Below are 22,524 nucleotides of genomic sequence, written 5' to 3'. Positions count from 1 at the left end.
TATTGTAATAAAAATCCAAGATGGCGACGGCCAAAATGCCAAACTCGAGGCTTCAAGAATGTAGTCCATACCACACACCAATGAGTTATGTCACGGTGGCTAGGTCCACTTCTTATATATAGTCAATGGTATTGACCTAATCTAGCGCCACTTTATCATCTGTTTCTATCTTTTATGTGATCTAGAAATGAAGCGGAGTCAATGTGGGTGTTATTTGTCTGGGGATGTCCAGTAAACAAACAGAAACTTGTAATCTAATAATTCTGCTACTTTGATGACATTTTTGAGCAGTGGTGAGTATTTAATGGAAGGTAGTTTACACAGCTGTCTTGTTTTGGTTCACGGAAAATGAATTCTGTCCCATCTCTGTATCTTCTTGGGATTGAGTACTGTAAGACCAGCAAAGGAAAACATGTATAACCTGATTTAGGCAGAAATTCCTAGTGTGTTGTCAGCATCCAGTCTGTCTTTTTCCTCTTTTCAAAGTGGTTTAGAGAAAAACGTGTCTACTACGGCTTATGAAGGGTTTTTTTCACTTTCCAAATGTTTGAACATGAGTGCTAGTGAGTGCACCAGATACTTATAAAACCTTCATGAAAGTTGAGAAAATTTTTAAGTCATTCAGATTACTGTAACTCCCATTCTTATGGTATATGTACGTCCTTGAAGGAGGGCAACAACCCAATTCCAAATGGAAGATTTTCAAGGTTATGTGGAATAAACAAGTGATTTAAAAGGAAAAATAACAAAACTGACAACAGAGAGATAGAAAGATCTGATGAGAGCTGTGACAATATAAATGGCCTTTGAATCATTTTAGTGAAGCAGAAACAACATGTTTTCAGTTTCTACTACCTCTACACTATTAATCTTTATTAGGTAGTTAAAAATTGCTCAGAAACCTTTCATTAGAATATGTTATTTTATCTGTGTGTAAAGAAAATACAAAAAAAGAAGAGTCATGTAAATTAGTTCTTATTTCCACTTCAATCTTCCTTGTTTGTCGTGTATAGACACAGGTGTTGTGTGCATGAGCAGTGTTTGAACATGTGAATCTGGAGCTCGTACTGTATATCAAAGTTAATTGTAGTTGCAGACGGATGGTGATGGATTTACTGTACAGTAACAGTGTTGTGCATGTACGGGTTCTATACATGTAAAGTGCGACCACATGAGAGAAACTTTGGCCGGATTTTCAATTAGTTGAGTGATAAAAAACGAGGAAGATGTATCGGTGTGAAGTGAGGCAGAGAGAAATGTGAGAAACCTCCTAATGCACTTGTTGGTTGGTCGCTCCTTTGTCATTATACCTTTTGAGTTGTAGAAATGATAAAGGATGTTGATGAATTGGCTGATAGAAAATCAATAACGACCCTGGTTGACTGAGAAAACACAAGGAATCTAAACCTTGATGTGTAAGAGTCAGGGAAGTGTGAAGATTTGCTGCTTCAAATGTTGGTAGACCACATGCCTCCTTTCATTGTAACTCAGTTCTAACTTACTAATCATGCTAATGTATTCTTCAGAACGGGTTAAGTTGAGAAAAAGGGTGTGAGGTTTTCAGGCTGACAAACAGATGAAACGTTTGAATGGCACTGCTTTGGCCCCTTCGAAATCAATAGAGAAGCTAGAAGGGCACTGAGTGCAGAGGAGCAAACATTTTTAAAAATCTGAATCAGAACTCCGCCAAGGCCATTTCCATAAGTGAAAAATAATGCGTGTATCCGCCCTGTGATTTGGAGCCACAACATTTAATGGGTTCTTCTTTGGCCCATGCTGCACCCTTTCACCAAGTTTCAAGAAAATTGGACCAGTAGTTTTTCCGTAATCCTGCTGACAGACAAACAAACAGACAAACCGACAAAGAAAGTTATTAATTTACAATTTAATACATTGTAATATATGATTTGAAAGTAATTTAGCCTCACCAAATTGTGAATTCCAGTGGAGTCAAAAGCTGAGAGGGTTGTTCTGCTACTCTGCTAAGCTAGGCTAACGTTAGATAACTGTAAGAAGGCCTAGTTTAGATGTACTTTTCTACATTGTCATATGAATTAGCCACTGTTATATTGGATAAAAACCCAAACTGAATTAGTAAAATGGCGGTTAACCAAAAATATTTTTCAATTACAGCAAGCTAGGGAGAACAAAAAGCTCACCAGCTAGCTTTCACTTTATATAGCTTTCTTACATTAGCTATCTGTTTGGCAATAGGTAGTCACTGCTTTTTCGCCAGTTACTGTAGTATCGTAGAAACTATTTTCTACGATATTTCAGTAATCATCATTACTCTCAAACATACAACATAACAAGTAAATAAAAATAACTTTTCGTATCAAGCAGAGCTTCACTGCTTGAGGTGGTATTAGTGGTCAAATTGAATGATTAGCAGTGTAGTAAGAAACAGTGAGGTATAAATGAAAACATTTTCATTGAAAATAGAGTTTTAATATAACATAATGCAAGCATAACACTATTGCCCAGGTTAGTCATTTGGACTTGTTCTGGCCTGAGGGCGTCCATGTGTGAAGTTACTGCTCCACATGGTCTGTCATGGTGTGCCCTTTGTGTTCAAGCTCTATTTAGTTTATTTCTATAACTTGATGGTGTGGATTCTCTTCATTGTACTTTATCTGCCTGTCTGTGTGCGCGCCTTTGTGAGTGCGTTTGAGCATGCCGGCTTGTGGGGGGTGGGGGGGTGGGGTGTACATGATGTTGCATTCGGCGTGACCAGAACTCTGTGTGTTGTATGTGCTGTTGTGTGCGGAGGAGAGAGGCAGGGAGACACGGCATGGTTCAGGCCAGGAATGTGCGATGTGGGTAGGCTGTACAATAGAGCCGGGCTCCCTGAGGGTGGTCAATGGGACGGGTGTCACCCCCCTGCACCCTCCCTGCTGGGTGATGACCACCACACAACGCTACAGCTGTCAGGTCCTCTTAACCACCTCTGTAAACACACATACATTATGAGAACAAACACACATGTTTGCACACTGAGACATGCGTGAGCACACAGGCACGCATGTGCTAAAGTGTACCTCATGTCGAAGAAATTAGTTGAAAACACACACAACCCTCATATGTACATATTTTAGCCATAGCCAGTGGAAGCATGTTTGTGCAGATCTATATAAGTATGTAAATATAAGCATCTGCAAAAGCACTCAGGGCAGATTCCAACACATTTCCTTAACTCATTGACCTCTCGCACAGAAAAGATGCCATTACATTCGGAGTTGTGCATGTATGTGCATTCTGTCACATATGCTCACATGTGTTTATGGTGTATGTGCGGCAGTAGCTCAGTCAGTCTTGGTTTGGGAACCGGACTTGGTTCAAGTCCCCGAAGGGACCAAGTATGGAGTGTGGACTGGTACAGTTCACTTCCTGGGCCCTTTGAGCACGACACCAAACCCCCACACTGCTCCCCGGACGCTGTGTAGCTGCTAATACTAGGATGAGTTAAATGCAGAGTCTACATTTCACTGTGTGCTGTGTACATGTGTGTGACCATTAAAAGAGGATTCAAATCCTCAATTTCCATACTGACATGCACGTGACTGGCACTCGGAGCATGGCTAACATTGTGATCAGCGTTGTGTCCGCTCAACCTTGGACTTAGCTGGTGTGTTAGCAGGCGAGGGTCACAGAGGTCACTCAGGGTAAATAAGGGAATGCAGAGATGACAGACAGAGAGAGTTCAGCGGGAACACAAGTTAATATAGTTTGTGGTTGATTTTAATAAACAACTGCAGGTCAGTAGCTGTTTTTGGTGCAGCGTTTCAGTTCTACTGTCCACTTTTTCAGTTCAAAGTTTGCGACTGTTTTAACAGGTATTGCTGTTTCTAGGAAGTTTGTGGGATATCTCTCCCCCCATCCTTTCCTAACCCCCAACTCTCAACTCTCAACTCTCAACCCTCTCTCTACAATTGGGGGTTGTGTGTGTTTCTCCAAGAATTACAGGAGCCTTATCTAGTTTCATAACAAGTACATACATGTACACACATAAACGTGTGTGTTTATATAATACTGCACAAAGCTGGCATTGTGCAGTATTCTGTCATGTTAGGACACATGATGAGGGATGAGGCTGGGTCATTTCATTCAATTTTTTATTGTACAATTAAAGGTATTATGCTGTGACTGTTGAGAGAGACATCATTCACAAAACTGTTTTTGCAAAACCTTTGCAGTTCGTGTCAGTCAGATTTGTGTATCAGCTCCCCCTAGTGCGCTCAGAGGAAACTTGCTTTTGAGGTGGAATTTGCAAATGACATATTACTCTCGAGAGGTTTCCTTTTCAACTTGCTCAGATTCTGAGGTTTTGAGTTGTTGTCTACATCAATGCATTTTGTTACAATTTTTCACCAGAGTCACCTTTTGTCAACTTACCTTTATGTTTGTCATGTTTACTCTCTCCTTCAGGACAGTAAAAATGCAGAGCAGTGTTTCCCACTCACCGCCAACCATAGCTGTTGGGACTGGGTGAGGAGGAGAGAACAAGAGAGTAAAGGAGAGGAGCGACTGAAGCAGAGAGAGAAGGAAAGGGCAGAGACAAAAGAAGAATTAGTATTTCACCAGGTAAACAGTTGGCTTTACAAGAAAAATGTTTAATGTTGCCACAAACTTGGAAATAGCTTCAAAGCATGTACTTTCTATCTCACAGCAGATTTTGGCTTACCTCGATGTTCCCGCTGGATCATTGGCCCTTCCTGTGAGCTGTCGAACACCCTCTTTTTTTTACAAACCCCCCCCCCACAACTTCCCACGTTGAGCCTGCAAGGCAGGGGAGCCACAAGTGAATTTTCATGGCAGCGGCACTCTAGGGCTGCCATGGCAGCTGCTGCCGCCGATGCCTCACACCGTATTACCGCACTGACGCCGGAGGAAGAGGGACGAAGGACTGCCGCCAAGCTGTTTGGGAGCGCCGCCCCGCTGCCACGGATAGAGAGAGAGAGAGAGCGAGAGAGGGGGAAAGAGAAAGAGAGAGAAGAAGGAGGAGGAGAGGTAGGGAAAGCGAGTGGGAACGAGTGTTTGGTGTGCGGGGCCCTGTTTGCCTCACAGGAGAAGCTCCGGCTCCACGCCCTGAGTCACACAGGAGAGAAACCCTTCCACTGCTCACAGCCACACTGTCCCAAGGCCTTCAGCTCCAAATACAAACTCTTCAGGTACTGATAATTCATCATATCGCTCAATGCACATCCTTTTAAATGCAATATTATGCATGGCTTATTTAGCTTTTCTCAGAATCCCCAATGAGAAATTTCAAAATTACTATCATTTTTTACTTTTATTGTGTGTGAACCTGAGAAAGAAGTGGCTTGATTCTCATAAAAGCAATAACTGAATCAAGTCTATCTTATCCAGCAATGTTTTTAGATTAAACAACGAAAAGCGCAGAGGATTTGGATTTTAGTGTCTTTCAGCTCGTTGTTTTGGGGTCACGGCTTAATTTTCACACACAGCAGACCAGCTGTTATCAGTGATCTGTTCACTACCTGCCCTGCTCCAAACAACAGACAGGCACATAGTGGAGTATTTAGTATCTAAAGATTGTTACACAACTGATATACAACTGTTCGCCTTATCAGCATAATAGGGTGATACAGTATCAATGATGTGTTTACGGCTTTGTTAATTTTTCACAAATAGCCAAAAACTCAATCAATGCAGGTTTAAGAGACTCAAGATGTTTTCATATTAGGTACGATTGATTCGTACTATGCCCGAGTACGATTGCCCCCCCTCTCAAATCCCCCGCCTCTCAGCTTTCACATTATTGTTCCGTACCCGGGTACATTTGCGTCATCCTTTGTTTATGTTGTCGTTACAGTGAAGAAAAGTTCGCCATTCACAAGATCTCAAGCCCATACAATGAAGTCGACTTTATGCCTACTACTGTTTGTATTTTGGAGACAATGTCAAGAACGACCCTCTCTCCTGCCCTTCCTGCTTTATCACCCACGGCCATACAGTTCAGAGGATGAGGCCGAGGATATGCTGTGCGCATATGCAGAAATTGGAGGAGGTGGCGTTGATAATTGCCTGTGCAACTCTACTCACCGCCTGCTATCCGCGTTTAATAGCAGTCCACTTCCTTGTTTTTATACAGTTGGTTTTCACACTTGATGCAAACCATACCCGAGTACACATGAACTGTATTCGAGACCACCGAGTACTCGAGTGAACACTGTGTCCCTGTACGGTAGACAGTGTTCATAGTAATCAAGCGAACTGGACTTGAGGGTCAAGTGTACATGGATCAGGGCCCGGGTCCCGGGTCCCTAATTTGAAAGCCTCCTGAGTCTCAAACTCATCAACATACTAGGATGTTTGGAATTCTGTGAATCACAGGAAGTGGTTCCAAAACCCATTGGGTTCTGACTGCAAACAGCTGTGACTCATTTATGTATTTATAGAAACAAGGGGTTTGACTGAGAGGAATTCATGTCCCACTTTAGTATGCCTACCACTTACAGACTGCACAACAAATGTGACAAAAGGACAATGAATGTGTAACTTCTCCTAAAACACCCCTACTATTTACTACCTCTCTCATTTTTCTTGTGTTACTTTGCAGGCATATGGCCACACACTCTCCACAGAAGACCCATCAGTGTTTGTTCTGTGAGAAAATGTTCCACCGCAAAGATCACCTGAAGAACCACCTGCAGACCCATGACCCCAACAAGGAGGCCTTCAAGTGTGAGGAGTGTGGGAAGCACTATAACACCAAGCTCGGATACAAGCGTCATGTGGCCATGCACTCTGCCACGGCGGGGGATCTCACCTGTAAAGTGTGCATGCAGAGCTACGAGAGCACACCCGTGCTCTTGGAGCATCTCAAGAGTCACTCCGGGAAGTCTTCGGGTGGCACCAAGGAGAAAAAACACCCGTGTGACCACTGTGACCGTCGTTTCTACACACGGAAGGATGTGAGACGGCACATGGTGGTCCACACAGGCCGAAAGGACTTCCTATGCCAGTACTGTGCCCAGCGCTTCGGCAGGAAGGACCATCTGACGCGCCACGTGAAGAAAAGCCACTCGCAGGAGCTGCTGAGGATCAAGACGGAGCCTCCTGATATGTTAGGTCTTTTAGCTTCTGGGTCGCCACCTTGCTCTGTGAAGGAGGAGCTCAGCCCCATGATGTGCGGCATGGGTCCCAACAAAGACCCCATGATGGGCAAACCGTTCCCCAGTGGAGCCCCTTTTCCGATGGGCATGTACAACCCCCACCATCTCCAGGCTATGCCTAATTCTGGGGTGGGTCATCCACACCCGTCCCTGATGCCCAGTCCATTGTCTGCAGCTATGGGCATGGGCTGTCACATGGAAACCCCTGGACCTCTTCACCCACACTCCCATCACCACCACCATCACCACCACCATCACCACCACCACCATTCCCCTCCACTGCCCTCACACCACCAGTCTCCGGCTCCCCAGCAGCAGCACCAGCCCCAGCAAGCCCACAAATACCAGCTGGGACCTACCTCATACCTGCTGGACAAGCCCTTGAAAGTGGAGATGGAGAGCTTCCTCATGGATCTGCAGAGCGGCTCGCCAGGCCCGATTTCCTCTGCAGAGACACATGCTGCTGCCTCACCCTCCAAGGATGGACTGGAGCCCACCTCGGGCCTGGTGGACGAGCTTTGCGGGGATCACCTCCTGTCCAAGAGCCCTGCGGTGATCGCTGAGTCTCTGTGTGCTGCTAACATGGACTTCTCCCACCTACTGGGGTTCCTGCCCCTCAACCTGCCTCCCTACAGTGCCCCCATGAGCACGGGAGGGCTGGTGATGGGCTACACCTCATCTGCGAACCCCTCCTCTTCCTCCTCCTCTTCCTCATCTCTGCACGCTGTCGAGCCCCATGCTGCAGCAGTTGCCACGGCACCACTTACCTCTTTGCAACCGCAACCTCAGGAGCAGCAGAGCTCCGGCGGGGGTCTGGGCCTCGGATCCCTGCACCACCTCCCACCAGTGTTCAGCTCCAGCCTTAGTAACACCACGCTGCCTCGCTTCCACCAGGCCTTCCAGTGAGAGAGCCAGCCCTCGGCCCAGCCCGGCCCAGCCACGACGGCTAAGTATGGATATTTCGGGCTGTGTTTTTTTTTACAGGGCCTGTTGAAGAAGTTGGAGAATTGGAATAAATAAATATACAAATGAACACTTAGAAGCCTTAAATGAAAGTGCACAAAAGCTTTTGATTGAGCCTTAAAAGGAACTTAAACCCCTTTGAGCAAAAAGGAAAAGGTGAGAAAAGAAGTTGAAGCCGCTTTTATTTGGGCTTTTCCCCCACCCTTTCCTATAGTTATAACAATGTATTAACCCATCCTTTTTTGTTTCCATTTGCTTACCCTTTTATCCCCCTCCCATCCCCTATTTAGTAGTATAGAGGGCAGGATCAGTAGGCCAAAAGGCGTGGTACTGCATACTTTAAGTAATAATATAAAAAAAAAATCAAAGATAATTTTCTTTTAGTGAAGATTATCTGTCTTGTTGTGACCCAGAAAAAAAATATAGTTTGAAGTGAATATTTTGTTTTACTTTATTTTTATTTTCCAAATGTAAGAACATGGTAGAATGTGTCTCATCTTTAGTTTTGAACCACCCACTCTAATAACCTAAACGTCATGATCAGTACAGAGAGTTTCTCCTCTCTCTCTCTCTCCCAGTGAAGGAATGGAGAGATACAGACAGCAAACCGTAACTCTAAAATCCTCCTCAAGATGGCCAGACGAGAGCCACAAAAGCCCTTCTGTCTCTAAAAAAGTGCTCATTAAACAAGAAACATAAATTAGATGTCCCTATTATTTTCTTTTAACGGTAACTGATGTGCTCCCAAAGTTCAGTTTCAATGAAAAACAGACTAGTGACACCAGTCACACACATGGCCACACGTTTTTAAGGAAAAGGAAAAACAAAGAAAGAATCGTGAGTTAAAGTGTGTGAGTTGGTTGAAAATGATGTAATATCATGCTGGCTTTTTTTTTTATGTTCCTCAAGAGAAGCACTTTTTATTTTTTATTTTTTTAAGCAGAAGGCACTTGACCTTTAGGAATCTCCTTGGGAAACCTTTGTCTCCTTCCTTTTGACTTTTCACTGCCTGAGACAGAGACGTTCTCCCCACTCTCCTTCCTTCACCTGTCTCCCTACTAACAGTTATCTTTAAAAGTTCCCATGAGAATAATGCATAACGATAACTGCAGCCACTACTTGGCTGCCCAACATACCTAAAATATATATTTTTGGAACAAACACATCTTTAGGCAGTCTTTTAAAAAGATGCATCATCATGGTAATGATGAACCCTGACATATGTGAATGGCAAAAAACAACAAAAGAACTTCAGTGACAGATGAGTAAAAATGTGTTAAAGAATGTTGTTGCAGTGTACGAAATATCTCAAAAATGAATATTATTATTGCTTTTATCTCAGTAAGGTGTATTTTAGGTAGACGTATTAAAACTAAGTGATGATGTTTTTGATGTCTGGCAGGTTTACATTTGTGTGTATCTTGCATTTTTGATCAAATGGATGAAGTATTAGCCTTTTCCCTTAAGCTTTCTCTGTCATATCCAATCTTTACCTTTACATGTACTTGAGTTAGTATAGCAGAATCAGAACTGTGGATGGGAAATATCTATAGAAGGCTGTTAGTGGCTTAATAATCAATTAGGATTTGAACTAGATAGATTGTTGGGATGCTGACATGGACGGCCTATGAATCTCTGTCTGTAGGTCCAGATCCAATGGAATATGTAACCCCTTTGCTGTGGTGAGATCCCACTACGAGCTCAGTGGGATTGGATGTTTAGGAGTTTAGATCCTTTCTAACCCTTCACCACCAGCCTCTAAAAACCTGAGCCCAAAGTTAACCTAAGCTTCAAAGTGAAACAGGTGCTCTTCACCTAACGTTCTGTCTGTGCCATGACCAACACAACACCTATAACTTCACACAGAGGTGAGCTCCTGCATCCTCTGTGAGAATTCATTTTGTGCTGAAATGTCGTCCCAGACGTAGAAGAAGGCCCGCTCACTTCACATAGGCCACAGGCCCCCGATCGCCATTCAATGTTAAACAAAACAAAGAGAAACACAGCACATAAAAATGAAAAATAAAATACACATTGCTGCTTTTAGCTACGGTTGCTGATGGACGACAACTGTAGACCACTAGAACATTTCAATTATTTTTGCAAGATGGACAGCGAGCTGAAAACATGCACAAACGGAACCAACAAAGTGTTCATCCTCCCCGGGCCCCATCCCCTCCTCCTCCTCCTCCTCCTCCTCCTCCTCCTCCTCCTCCTCTCTCAGCTGCTTTGTAGAGTCAAAAGTTAAGGGTCTGAAATTACGGCGATATCCGGAAGAACGCAGTCACCGAATTCCCAGGCTTTGACATTCAAAGCACAGGGGGGGACATGACTGACTGCACAACCTGGGGTATTGCTCATAGTCATATATTTGTTTTGTTTGTTGTCATATGATATATTATTTTCTGTTTGTATAAAACAGGACCTCGAAAAACAACACAACACATCACCTCATTTTTATTTGTTTTATTTTTCTTACCAAAACCTGGGGAGAAGAAACTCAATTTTTGCACAATTTCTTGATACAAAAATGCTACAAGAGTTTTGTAATACTGTAGGATATGAAACCCGGACGATGAGCAGCTGATTAAAACAGGTGAATATTCCCCTTGGGAGGAAGCAGCGGAAAATGAGAAATTAGCTAAATGTAGGAAAAGCTTCCCCGCAGTCGGACTGTTAAACATTTACATCGCTAAAATTGTAGATTTTACAATCCAAGTTCTGAACTCATTTGAAATGTATTTTACACGTATTAGTTACCCCCCTGGGAAGTCATTATTTTGATAATGACTTGTAAAATGATCAAACTTTTTATTGATCCTAATTAGCTGTCGGCACCTTTGTGAGAATTTTCATGATATAGCCTCGACAAAAAAGGCAAGATTTAAATGTGATCTTTATCATGAGTTTAAAAAAAGGAGGTTTTTAAGAAAAACCTCTTGGATTAAGCCAAATTTGTCGCAATCAAATTAAGCAATTTTTACTTTTGTAACAAATATTCATTAAGCCCTAAAAAAAATATAAAGAAAGAAAAAGTTAAAGAAAAGCTTTTGGCATTTATTAAGTTTGTCCTCCCTGGGTTTCTGTGAGCTAATCTGAATTCTAGCACTTTCAACCTTTAAAAAAAAAAAAAGAGTATTTTTTCTTTTAAAATTTCAGCTTATATGTTCATATGTTTTTAATTTTGTATTGATCCTGTATATGTATGTGCCATTAGTTTGATGTGTAGACTTTATCAACCTTTGTGTATTTCTCTTCTCCAAAAAAATAACAGTATTTTTGATAGACTAATATCCTTCTAAATAAGAGCCCCCTGCCCCTTCTCCTTAGAAACCTTTTTCGTTTTTGGGTAACCAGCTTTGCCTTCTCTCTCATACATTTATCTAATCAAACTCTACAGCCAAGTGCGTGACGAGAACAGCAATAACATATCTGTTACTCTGAGGCAGGGAGAAACAAGACCGTTCTCAGTCGAGTGTCAAAGCCGCAGCCTGACCACGTTGTTGCAACACAGACACATCTGCACGCTACTTTTAGACCATGTAACTGAATTTCTTTTTATAAAAAATGCCATGAGTGACCCCAAAACTTAGCACTTAGAGCCCACTGAACTCATATGTATAGCTTTGAATTAATGTTACTAAACATGCACTCATCAAGGAGTAAAAAAAAGGAGTGTAACCTTTAGATATTTTAAGACGGAAGTGAAAAACGTGGAAGTGTTGTCAGGCTGTGAAACACTGACAGCATGTTGGGGTCTAAGAGCTGATTCCAGACGGATTCACCCAGGACTGGGAGAATTTATTCATAGTGGGATCATTCTGGGAAAATGAGCCCCGTCTCTGGACTCACACCCCAATCTGTATGGAAGCCCATTTCCACACAAAAAAAGAAAGAAAAAGAAAATCACTAAAAGTTAAAAAGTTTGAATTATGTGCTACAAAGTCAAAATTTGACTTACTATCCAATAATTCTAACTTCTGACAAAGTCCAAATGTAGCCTGTACATTTTTTTATTAATGTTATAATTTAATCTTTGGAAGTGAAAATGTTTAAATCCTCATAATGTTGTACAGAGGCCCTGAAAGGCAAGTGAGAAATATTTTTCAGGTGATCCAAAAGTTACAAAAACAAAAAACTTTGATAGATTATCCTGGCAAAGTCTTTTTTTTCACTTTTCCTTAAGTCATAAAAAAAGAAAATACAACAATTATAAATCAGACTCATAAATATTAATATTTTGACTTCTATTTCCTTACTACTACTACTACTACATACTGGGCATACATACAAGAATATTACTTACACATTTTATATATATAATATATATATATATATATATTATTTATATATAAAATGATGCTCCCTGACTTGACAGTGATGTTATTCTGTTCCTCGGCTTGGCTGTAGCTCCATTACCTCGACCTGCACCTACTAGGGATGCACTTATCCTACCCTTTCCTCTTTACTACTAGGTGCAGAACACAAGCATTTTAAGGGAATTTGTTCATCAGTTTAACTGATTTGACTTTAATAATGCTCTTTCTTTCTCTCCCTCTCTTTTCTTTGATTTTATTAAGAAACTTGGTACTGTCTGATGCAGGCAACATCCACATGTAGTTTTATATATTTCTAGCTTAATGTAAGTCTTGCATTCCAACCTCTTTGTGTATCTCATTTAGTGACATTTTATTTTTATCACTTGCTATTACAGCCACCTCTGGAATAAAAAGGGTGAAAAAAGGTGAACGAAAATAGAATATTTGCATTCACTTACACTATTTTATATAGCATGGAGTTTATCAACTACAGGGAGAATTATATAAACGATGTGCTTCGGAGAAAGAAAGAAAATGAGAAGTCTTTGCTTTTTTTGTTACATATCTCACATGCAATCAGTTGCTGCAATGTAGAAGTGACAGATTTGTATATTGGTTGATCCAAAGAGATGATGAACACAACAACAGAACTATTGACTTATTGTACAGTACAGTGTATCTTTGAGTTGTCATGTGTTATGTTGAAATGATTAAAAGACAAACCAGCGGTTTCATACTCTCTTTGCATTCCATTTTTATTTTGAAAAGTTTCTTTTGACAATATCATTGTCCGATGGCCTAAGAAGGTCTTAACCCTCGTAATGTCAAATCAAATCAAATGTATTTGTATAGCCCAATATCACAAATTATACATTTGTCTCAGTGTGCTTTACAGACTGTACAGGTTACGACATCCTCTGTCCTTAGACCCTCGCATCGCACAAGGAAAAACTTCCTAAAAGAAACCCCAAAATTAAAGGGGGAAAAATGGAAGAAACCTCAGGGAGAGCAACTGAGGAGGGATCCCTCTCCTCCAGATCACCTCACACCTTTGGTCCTCTGGGGTCAGAAATGACCCCGTCTGGTTTGACTGTTATTTAAAGTGTATAGTATAAATTGTCAATCAATTCAGTGTAATACCTTTAGTCTTACTTCAGTCCAACCCATTAACACACATTTTTCCCTTTTTTTTGGAAGTTAGGGCCAATAGACCTTATTTACATGAAAGTATAAAACATTTTTTGAGTTAAAAAATAAATGAAACAATGAATTTAGTTGACTGTATATTATTGTGACTATTTGTCTTATCATAGACTGGTATATGTCAAAGTTTAGAATAGATGCTGTTTTTGAATCATTTACATTTTTTGAATGGCAACACATAATCACACCTGTTGTCCTCTGGGGTTAAAAATGACCCTGTCTGGTTTGACCGTTTATAAAGTATAAAGTGGAAATTATCACTTCAACTTTACTCCAATATAATATATAATATAAAACATGTCAACATTTCCAAAACTTTTAACTTTTCAGAATAAAAGAAGTCTGAATGTGCCCTCAGTGGGGCAGGTAGTAATGGCGTGATCTTTGCAGATGTATGCATTGCATTTGTGGCCTTTTGTCATCCCTGTTGCTCACAGCAGCATCCCGATGCAGAGTGCGCATCACAAGAACATTTTTCAGTTTTCTGGGGGGATAGGACACCACAGCATGGGTCTCGGTGAAGGCAAACTTGGATGAGAACCGTGACACCAGTGCAGGGGGACACCATGCACAGCTTTCCTTCTGCAGCTCCAGACCAAGGGCCTGTGAAGTAAAGAAGTGGTCACAGGTGATCGTTTTACCCTGCAGACCTTCTGTCATGTCAAAGACAACTCGCATGCCCTCATTCCTTTCTGACTGCGCACCAGCAGGTTTGCCAGTGTATACCTGCATGTTCTATGCGTAGCTGGACCTGGCATCGCATCCACAGGCCTGGGTCGTACATCAACGACAGGAGAGAAACCCACGTGTCCCATACGTCTCAAATGGGAGTAAGTTTATCTCGTGCACGGCGATCTTCTCTTGTGTCTTTATTATCAAATCGAATCACTCTTGAGATTTTATGAAACATGTTGAGAGTCATGGTAGCACGGAAAATTGCCCGACCAGACTCGGCATGCCAGATCAATGTTTCATCCTTTGACTGGAAATATTCTACTATCTCATTATTACTTTAATTATGGGGTTTCTTTTAGGAAGTTTTTCCTTGTGCGATGCGAGGGTCTAAGGACAGAGGGTGTCATAACCTGTACAGTCTGTAAAGCATACTGAGACAAATGTATAATTTGTGATATTGGGCTATACAAATAAATTTGATTTGATTATATTCAGCATTGTCCTCCTGGTCATTCTTCAAAATTAGCTCATGAGCCTCTTGTACAGTAATGCGCTTCTGCCTCCTCATTGTGCTGCTCGTCTCTCTCAGACTAAAACGTGAAATGCACCAAACTCTGTGAGAAAAGGCCCGTTTGTTTTTTGTTTATGCTTTTTGTTGTCTTGAACATTGCTTGACCCCAGACATCAAAGGGGCGTGTGTGTGCATGTGTGTGTGTGAGAGTGTGTGCATATGTGTGTGTGTGCGTGTGTGAGAGTGTGTGCATGTGTGTGTGGGTGTAAACGTGTGTGCGCGCGTATGTGAGTTTGTTCGTGTGTGTGTGAGAGAGTGCGTCTGTGTGCGTGTGTGTGCCGTGGGAGGGGAGGGGGTGTTCATCTGTTGGAAGCTTTATGACCGCAGAGGACAACAGAAGTTATTAAATTCAATAAAACACCCATAATTCAATACAATTACTTCTAATGTATTTTAATCGATAAAAGCAAAGTATCGAACAACCCCCATTATTTTCGGACCATTTGATTAATAAAAAACATTTTGACGGCAAAAGATTTCTTTTGGGGTCAGAATGTGATCGAGCGCAGCTGATGTCTTACTTTAGCATTTTTTCCCCAGAGAACGGAACCAGAGATAATACTTTTCTTTTTTCTCATTCTGTCTACTATATTTTCTATAGTTATAGCAAATAGGTAGATTCCAGAATCTTCTCTAATTCCTTAATTTCCTGTTGAGAACAATTTAATCTGGTAGTAATTGTAGCAAAAAGAGAGTTCTAAATCTAAAGCTATTTTAGTTGGAGCTCTGCTGGCTGTGTTGGGTTTATTGTTCATTTTCAGATGAATTCCTGCCGGATTGAAATTAAAAGTTGAACTGTGATTTCTGTCTGCCAAACACTGACACTGTTCAACTCTCCCTTTAAAATGTCTATGTTGTGACATTAGAAAAGGTTCAGCGTTTCGAGCCCCAATTGGCTCTTTATCAGGCTAACGTCAACATGCTAACATGACGACAACACTATCTGATGATGTTTAGCAGGTGAAATGTCTACAATGTTAATGCTAGCATTTACTGTTAGCACTGAACTCAAAGTACAGCTGGTATTTGGTCAATAAACCAAAGTATTGGACACATTAAAATGTTGACCTGAGGATGGCGCTAAATGAAATGTCAGAGAATCACCAAAGTCGTTTGCCGTCACCTGGAGGGAACATGAATAACTGCACCGAATATCATGACAATCCATCAAAGAGGTGTCACTAAAAAGCAAAACATACTTATGACCTCAGTATAATCCTGCCTGCTTACACAGAAATAATATCAGTCATGTGCATTTTTAAAACACTGCTGAACAAGCTTTCTTTAAAAAATAATTCCAAATGGATATACATAGACTATTTGCGGAGTGATATGTGAGCCTGTGTCACTTCCATCCATCACTTTGGGACTTTTCTATTTATCTACGGCTTCTGAGCGGCGGCTGAAAACAGCAGAGGCAGATGGATTAAGCAGACTGCACAGCTGAAGTATTATTCTCATCCTCGCTCTACAGGCAGTCACCACATGACAGGACACACGAGCACTCAGAATGAAATGGAGCAGTAAAATGTGACCTGTACTACATGTCAGAGGGTTTTTAGATTGAATGAATATAGAAAGTAATACAATTTCAAGTGGATCGCCCATACTAAAAATATGTTTAAAATGCCATCCCAGAATATCTCAAGACAATCAGACTGCTGGCTTGTGTCCCACAGTGTGTCACCCTCGTATAGGACCAGGGTCTGGATTATGTCTCAGAGAGCTGCAGCCCAGTGTCAGGACTGCTCCAACTATAGCAGCATGGAGCTAACGTATACTTACAGTGCATCCGGAACGTATTCATACCCCTTCACTTTATCCACATTTTGTTAGGTTACAGCCTTATTCCAAAATTGATAAAATTATTTTTTCTCTCAACATTCTACACACAATACTGAATAATGACAAAGTGAAAAAGGTTTTTCAGAATGTTTTGCTAATTTATTTAAAAAAAATGTAATATCCCATGTACATAAGTATTCACACCCTTTACTCAATACTTTGTTGAAGCACCTTTGGCAGCAATTACAGCCTCAAGTCTTATTGAGTATGTCCAGAGCGCTCTGGAGCAGGTTTTCTTCAAGGATCTCGGTGTACTTAGCTGCATTCATCTTTCCCTCTATCAGGACTAGTCGCCCCGTTCCCGCTGCTGAACATCCCCACAGCATGATGCTGCCACCGCCATGCTTCACTATAGGGATGCTATTAGCCCGGTGATGAGCGGTGCCTGGTTTCCTCCAGACGTAACGTTTGGCATTCAGCCCAAAGAGCTCAATCTTGGTTTCATCAGACCAGATCATTTTGTTTCTTATGGTCTGAGAGTCCTCTAGGTGCCTTTTGGCAAACTCCAAGCGGGCTGTTATGTGCGTTTTACTGAGGAGTGGCTTCCATCTGGCCACTCTGCCATAAAGGCCAGATTGGTGGAGTGCTGCCTGGATGGTTGATCTGTTGAAAGGTTCTTCCATCTCCACAGAGGATCTCCGGAGCTCTGTCAGAACCTTGGCCACCTCCCTGACCAAGGCCCTTCTCCCCCGATTGCTCAGTTCGGCCGGGCAGCCAGCTCTAGGAAGAGTCCTGCTGGTTCCAAACTTCTTCCATTTGCGAATGATGGAGACCACTGTGCTCGTTGGGACCTTCAATGCTGCAGACAATTCCTTAGACTTCATAGCCTGGTTTGTGCTCTGACATGCACTGTCAACTGTGGGACCTTATATAGACAGGTGTGTGCCTTTCCAAATCATGTCCAATCAATTGAATTTACCACAGGTGGACTCCAATTAAGTTGTATAAACATCTCAAGGATGATCAGTGGAAACGGGATGCACCTGAGCTTAATTTTGAGTGTCACAGCAAAGGATGTTCATACTTATGTACATATGATATTTTTTACATTTGCAAAAGATTCTAAAAACCTTTTTTCACTTTGTCATTATGCGGTATTGTGTAGAATGTTGAGAACATTTTTATTTATTTAATCCATTTTGGAATTAGGCTGTAACATAATAAAACATGGAAAAAGTGAAGGGGTATGAATACTTTCCAGATGCACTGTACATCCACTGAGCTCACTCAGACACCTACGGGATGCCAACTGTGCCTTAACTGAAGAATAGAAACTCTTTTGGTTTTGTATAACTTTTTGAGGATGAAGCTGGAGAGCTCATAATCTTTTTTTAGTATTTGCCACACTCCACAACACAGACCACTGGATCACAGCCTCCCTGACAATGAACGTTTTGGAGACACAGCGGGACAAAAAAGGAATTAACACCTTGACAGGCACACGCGCACACACACCTCATTTAAAGGGGTATTACAGCAATTTAGATTATGAAACACTAGGCCTTGAGCACAGACATGGAAAGGGGCCTGTACAGTAATTCATCCTTGAGTACTGCTCATCCATAATGAGGCTGATACATTAACAAAAGAATAATCTAAATGCAACTCTAGAGCATTGTTCAGTACACTTGAGCAGATGTGCTGCAGCCTGAAACTGAACTGTGTAAAAATGAAGAATATTTCATTGATAGTGGAAGCTGATGTTCATATTCAACTTGTCATCACTTTATTGTTTTGTCATTGTACATCTTGTAATTGGACATTCTGTAAAAGAAGCAAAGAGAAAAGTAAGAGAAACAAGTTCCTTTTGAGTCATCATGAGCGTCATGCTTTTGGCTAAAACAATGACAGGATTGTTACAGAGAGTGCCACAAACAGCGAAACGCAACAAATACAAAGCCGTTTTTCTTTTATTTACATTGTAAACCCTTCAATCATACATACGTACGCATGATCCGGGACTTTTTAAAAGTCTACGTGTAAAAAAATCTCCCCTGGCATGTGCACTTCCACAGCAGGAGAGGAGTGCCCGTCTGCCTTTACATAAGACAGCAGCCAAGTGTCAGCGCTCAGTAACTCTTTAATACAGTAAGCAGGAGACACTATCCCAGTGTCTGAGGGATTAAGGAAACCTCAGGGGCTTTACTGAGCAGTCATGTCCCGCAGCAAGTGGCAGGGGTAACTTAACTTTGGCTCGCCTCGCTCTCTACTAACGGCTCATTCGTAGCTTAACAAGTGTCGAGTTGACTATAATGAGGAGGATGAGGCATTCTGCCGCTTTGCTCTTGGAGAATCAGGGCTGATCGAGGCACCTAACACACTTACATTTTTGAAAGCTGTGATGGACTACAATAAATATTCACCCAAAGGGCTCAGCGTGCCCTGCATGCTGTGAGAGTTTAAGTTTTCGTTCATTTTTGAAGATTTGTTTAGGAGCTTGTGATGCTTGATGAAGATGTATCTCCTGTGAGGATTAAAATCTGGCCCCTAACATCCCACATGAACTACATTGTAATGATATGACAGTGTTCTGATGGACTGGTGTCACTGCAGGGCAGCAGAGAGCCTTAACTGTTGTGTGCTTGAGATATATTAGAGGGTTACAACCATGTTGAGGCTGTGTTTAAAGAAATACTTGGTCATTTTGGGAAATACAGTTAGATATGAAGAATATATGAAGCTACCTCTAGCAGTCGGTTAGCTTAGCATCAGGATAGAACATCGAAGCTGTTAAACTCAGCTGCTGGTTGTCGCTTCACATTTCTATCCATCTTCTCAACCAACTCTCAGCAGGAGAGCCAAGAAGTGTCTTTCACAAAACGTCAAACTATTCCTTTAATGATTACAATGCAATGTGATTAATATATATCGTGTCATTTAGCTAAAGTAAAACACATTGGTTGTCCATGGGAAGCACTTAGCTGGAGTGGTCAAACTAAACGTCAGGTTCCACCTCCGCTCTAAATGCAATTTTAAGGTTTTTTTTAGCTGAAAAATCTGATGAAACGCAAAAATAAAAAACACATTTGTCACCCCAAAAATGTCCTTTGAAAAGGGAAGAATACATTATTACTATACAGATCTATGAAGAACACCGGATTACATGTCGACGCACTGCAACCCACGACAGCTAAGCACCGTCAGAATGTTGTCCACCACTGTGGGTAGAAACACACAGAGGTCATCCTGCTGCCTTTCATATTATTACACAAAAATGTATCATACATTAGATTCAAACTTAAAGAAACGAGGCATCATTTCTCAACAAAAATGGTCCTTTGATACAGTCTAACCTTCACAAACAATTCTCTTTGTATTACTGCATAGTTCAGCAGGCTTGGTGCACTGCTAAGGCTACACTCACGGCATGGTTGACGAGCGGACCATTTGGACTTTTTCTTTGTACGTTTCTACTGGAAAAGCTTCAAACACATCTGTGTTGTAGACTTCCAAATACAAAAGGTTACTCGTCCGTGTTATTTTTGTGTTGACTGTACTTTTTTATTTTCTCCAACTCCAGTGGCTTCACCCAACAGTCCACCGCTGCGGAGCATCGGGTTCATAGTCCCGTTGAGAGCTGCTCCGCATCATTTAGAACAAATGGACCAATATTTTTGACATTTATAAAAGAGACTCATTGTTTTGGAATGAGAAGCGAATATCTCAATTACAGTTGTGGTTAACATGGTCACACCAGGATATGGAAACTGGGGTAAAAATAATAGAACATTTAATTGATCCTTTCTTGTGTTACAATGTAGAACTCCCCAGCATCATTTCCATCCGCATCAGTTCAACACAACAAAGTCAACACCATAACCACAGTCAGACTCCACAACCCGTCCCTCATCTCAAAGTCTCTGAAAGGAAACCAAAGTGACATTTGGAAACAGAGACAATGGAAAGAGTAAAGACAGAACTCATGGAAGGAAATGAAACCAAATAGCTTTGCAGAGGATGATTAAAAGAAATTAGGTCAGGGATAAATCCTGGTGACAAAAAATAAAAACCTGGATAAGTTAGACTCAACAAACAAAAAGACAAAACAAACGTGCAGAAACTGTTGTTTAACAAGCTTTGGCCCACTGTGTTGTGTGCAAGGTGAAACAGCAGGAGACATTAAGTGTCCCATCAGAGGAGAATGCTCTCCGAGTCTCTGTCCTGGAAAGAGCAGAGGGGGTAGAAGCGAAAAAGAAAGTGAGAAAGGAGAGAGAGAGACGGCTGGTTTAGCTCTGCCACCTTGCTGTTCTTCCCCATGAGGCCAGTGGGTGGGGCTGCTGCGCCATAACAAGCACCCATCTCGTTCCCTCTACACACAAGTCAGTGCTTGTTGGACATGAATAAAAAATATATACATTAAAAAAACAGAATGTGACAAAAGAAACAACCAAAAAACACCGAGAACAGCAGCGACAGTGACCACTCAGTCGATCTTGACTGCAGCATAGATTTTCCTGATGAACATGTAGGCTGCGTAGAAGCCGATCGTGCCCGTGAGCAGCCAGAAGGACAGGACCATCAGGGCGGTGTAGCCGAAGTACAAGAGGGAGGGGATGAACTCCACAATGTCCAGCTGCGGAGAGATTAAGAGAAGAGGAGTCGAGCTCAACATGCCGTCCTTTTCACATCTTATTCTGTTGCTTTCACTTCCATAAAACTGGAGGACTTGCAACATTTAAATGAACCTTTGAAGCCAAAACATGCTGTAAAATGTTTTCAGCCTCTCAAATATGGAGATTTCCTGCTTTTGTCTCATTGACATATTAAACTTGACATCTGTGAGTGTTGGACTGACAAGACATTTAAAAAGACATCACCTTGGACTTTGAGTAACTGGGATGGATATTTAAAATTTTCTTTTACAGAACAAAACAATTAATCTGTTAATCTAGAAAATATTTGAAAATGAAAATAATGGTGAGTTGGAGATTTTGCGAGTGTTTATACGCCTCCACCAACCAGTCAAGGTGCACTTTACATCCATGTCTGTCCAAAATGTCATCACTTATTATAATTATCATATACATTCTTAAATTATGGCCGAAGCGTTTTTTGCGAGGTGACCGTGAGCTTGACCTTTGGCCACCAGATTCTAATCATTTCATCTTTTGAGTCCAAGTGGGTGTTTGTTCCATTTGAATAGATTCCCTGCAGGCGTTCCTGAGACATCACGTTCACGAGAATAGGATGGACATTAAACCTGACATTAAATTTTTTATGTTAAAGTTTGTTTGGGCTTTATTCAGACTTAACAGAACATTTACGGACACTGCTCACGTGAGACGGGCGGAGTCACAAGCTGCCTCACTGGTGGGATTTAATTCTTATATTTGTCATTGAAGCAAAAACCCTCCACTCAGCTGGATGTCTGAGCCTTACTGTGTTACGTACACTGACACTGGACTTCTCAGTCCAGCAGAAGACATCTAGCAGTTAAATATGAAATATTCTGGATTTTTCAACGAGGGAGAACGAAAGGATTGAGATGTCTATCAAGGTGTTTTTGTTGTTGTGGAAAACCACAAATCTCAGTGAATTCTCTGATACATTGTATACATATATTAGAGAACTTTATTAAGCCAGACATAGAATAACACCACTTTAATTTAGGACTTGTTTAACTCCCATTTGCTCACATGCTGTAGGTAAAGTGTCTTTCAGAATATTCATAATTCCCTCCATGCAGTTGGCATGAATGAATGAAAACAAGCTTAGTTAGGCTAAAGTAGACTCAAAGAAGATGTTGTCAGCTCAAACAGCCTCAGGGCTTTTACCTTGTTGATAAAATAGAAGATGGCGTAAATGAGGACGT

The 22,524-nt window shown here is 41.4% G+C and overlaps 2 protein-coding genes across 8 annotated transcripts in view; one reads left to right on the top strand and one right to left on the bottom strand.

Annotated features, from left to right (window-relative positions):
* The window catches only part of plagl2 (pleiomorphic adenoma gene-like 2), a 38,393-nt gene extending 25,236 nt beyond the window's left edge, over positions 1 to 13,157 (top strand). For 3 of the 6 annotated variants that reach the window (XM_029436065.1, XM_029436066.1, XM_029436067.1), the window contains 3 exons: positions 4,426 to 4,581; positions 4,667 to 5,168; positions 6,581 to 13,157. In XM_029436065.1, the coding sequence (XP_029291925.1) occupies positions 4,834 to 5,168; positions 6,581 to 8,042 (1,797 nt within the window). In that variant the 5' untranslated portion in view covers positions 4,426 to 4,581; positions 4,667 to 4,833 and the 3' untranslated portion in view covers positions 8,043 to 13,157. Of the gene's footprint in view, positions 1 to 4,425; positions 4,582 to 4,666; positions 5,169 to 5,833 lie in introns of those variants that run through there. The other 3 variants (XM_029436069.1, XM_029436070.1, XM_029436068.1) reach the window with 3 other exon arrangements.
* Positions 13,158 to 18,415: 5,258 nt separating this feature from the next.
* tm9sf4 (transmembrane 9 superfamily protein member 4) overlaps positions 18,416 to 22,524 on the bottom strand; it is a 17,659-nt gene continuing 13,550 nt past the window's right edge. For both annotated transcript variants that reach the window (XM_029435772.1, XM_029435771.1), the window contains exons 17-18: positions 22,487 to 22,524; positions 18,416 to 21,285 (exon numbers count right to left, since the gene is read on the bottom strand). The exon at positions 22,487 to 22,524 is cut by the window's right edge and continues 52 nt beyond it. In XM_029435772.1, coding sequence (XP_029291632.1) covers positions 21,136 to 21,285; positions 22,487 to 22,524 — 188 coding nt within the window. In that variant the 3' untranslated portion in view covers positions 18,416 to 21,135. The remainder of the gene's footprint in view (positions 21,286 to 22,486) is intronic.

The sequence above is a fragment of the Cottoperca gobio genome, chromosome 7, assembly GCF_900634415.1.
Source record: "Cottoperca gobio chromosome 7, fCotGob3.1, whole genome shotgun sequence".
NCBI classification, from domain to species: Eukaryota; Metazoa; Chordata; class Actinopteri; order Perciformes; family Bovichtidae; genus Cottoperca; species Cottoperca gobio.
Note: the sequence above shows the minus strand (reverse complement) of the source record. Positions and strands in the feature narration are given on the sequence as shown.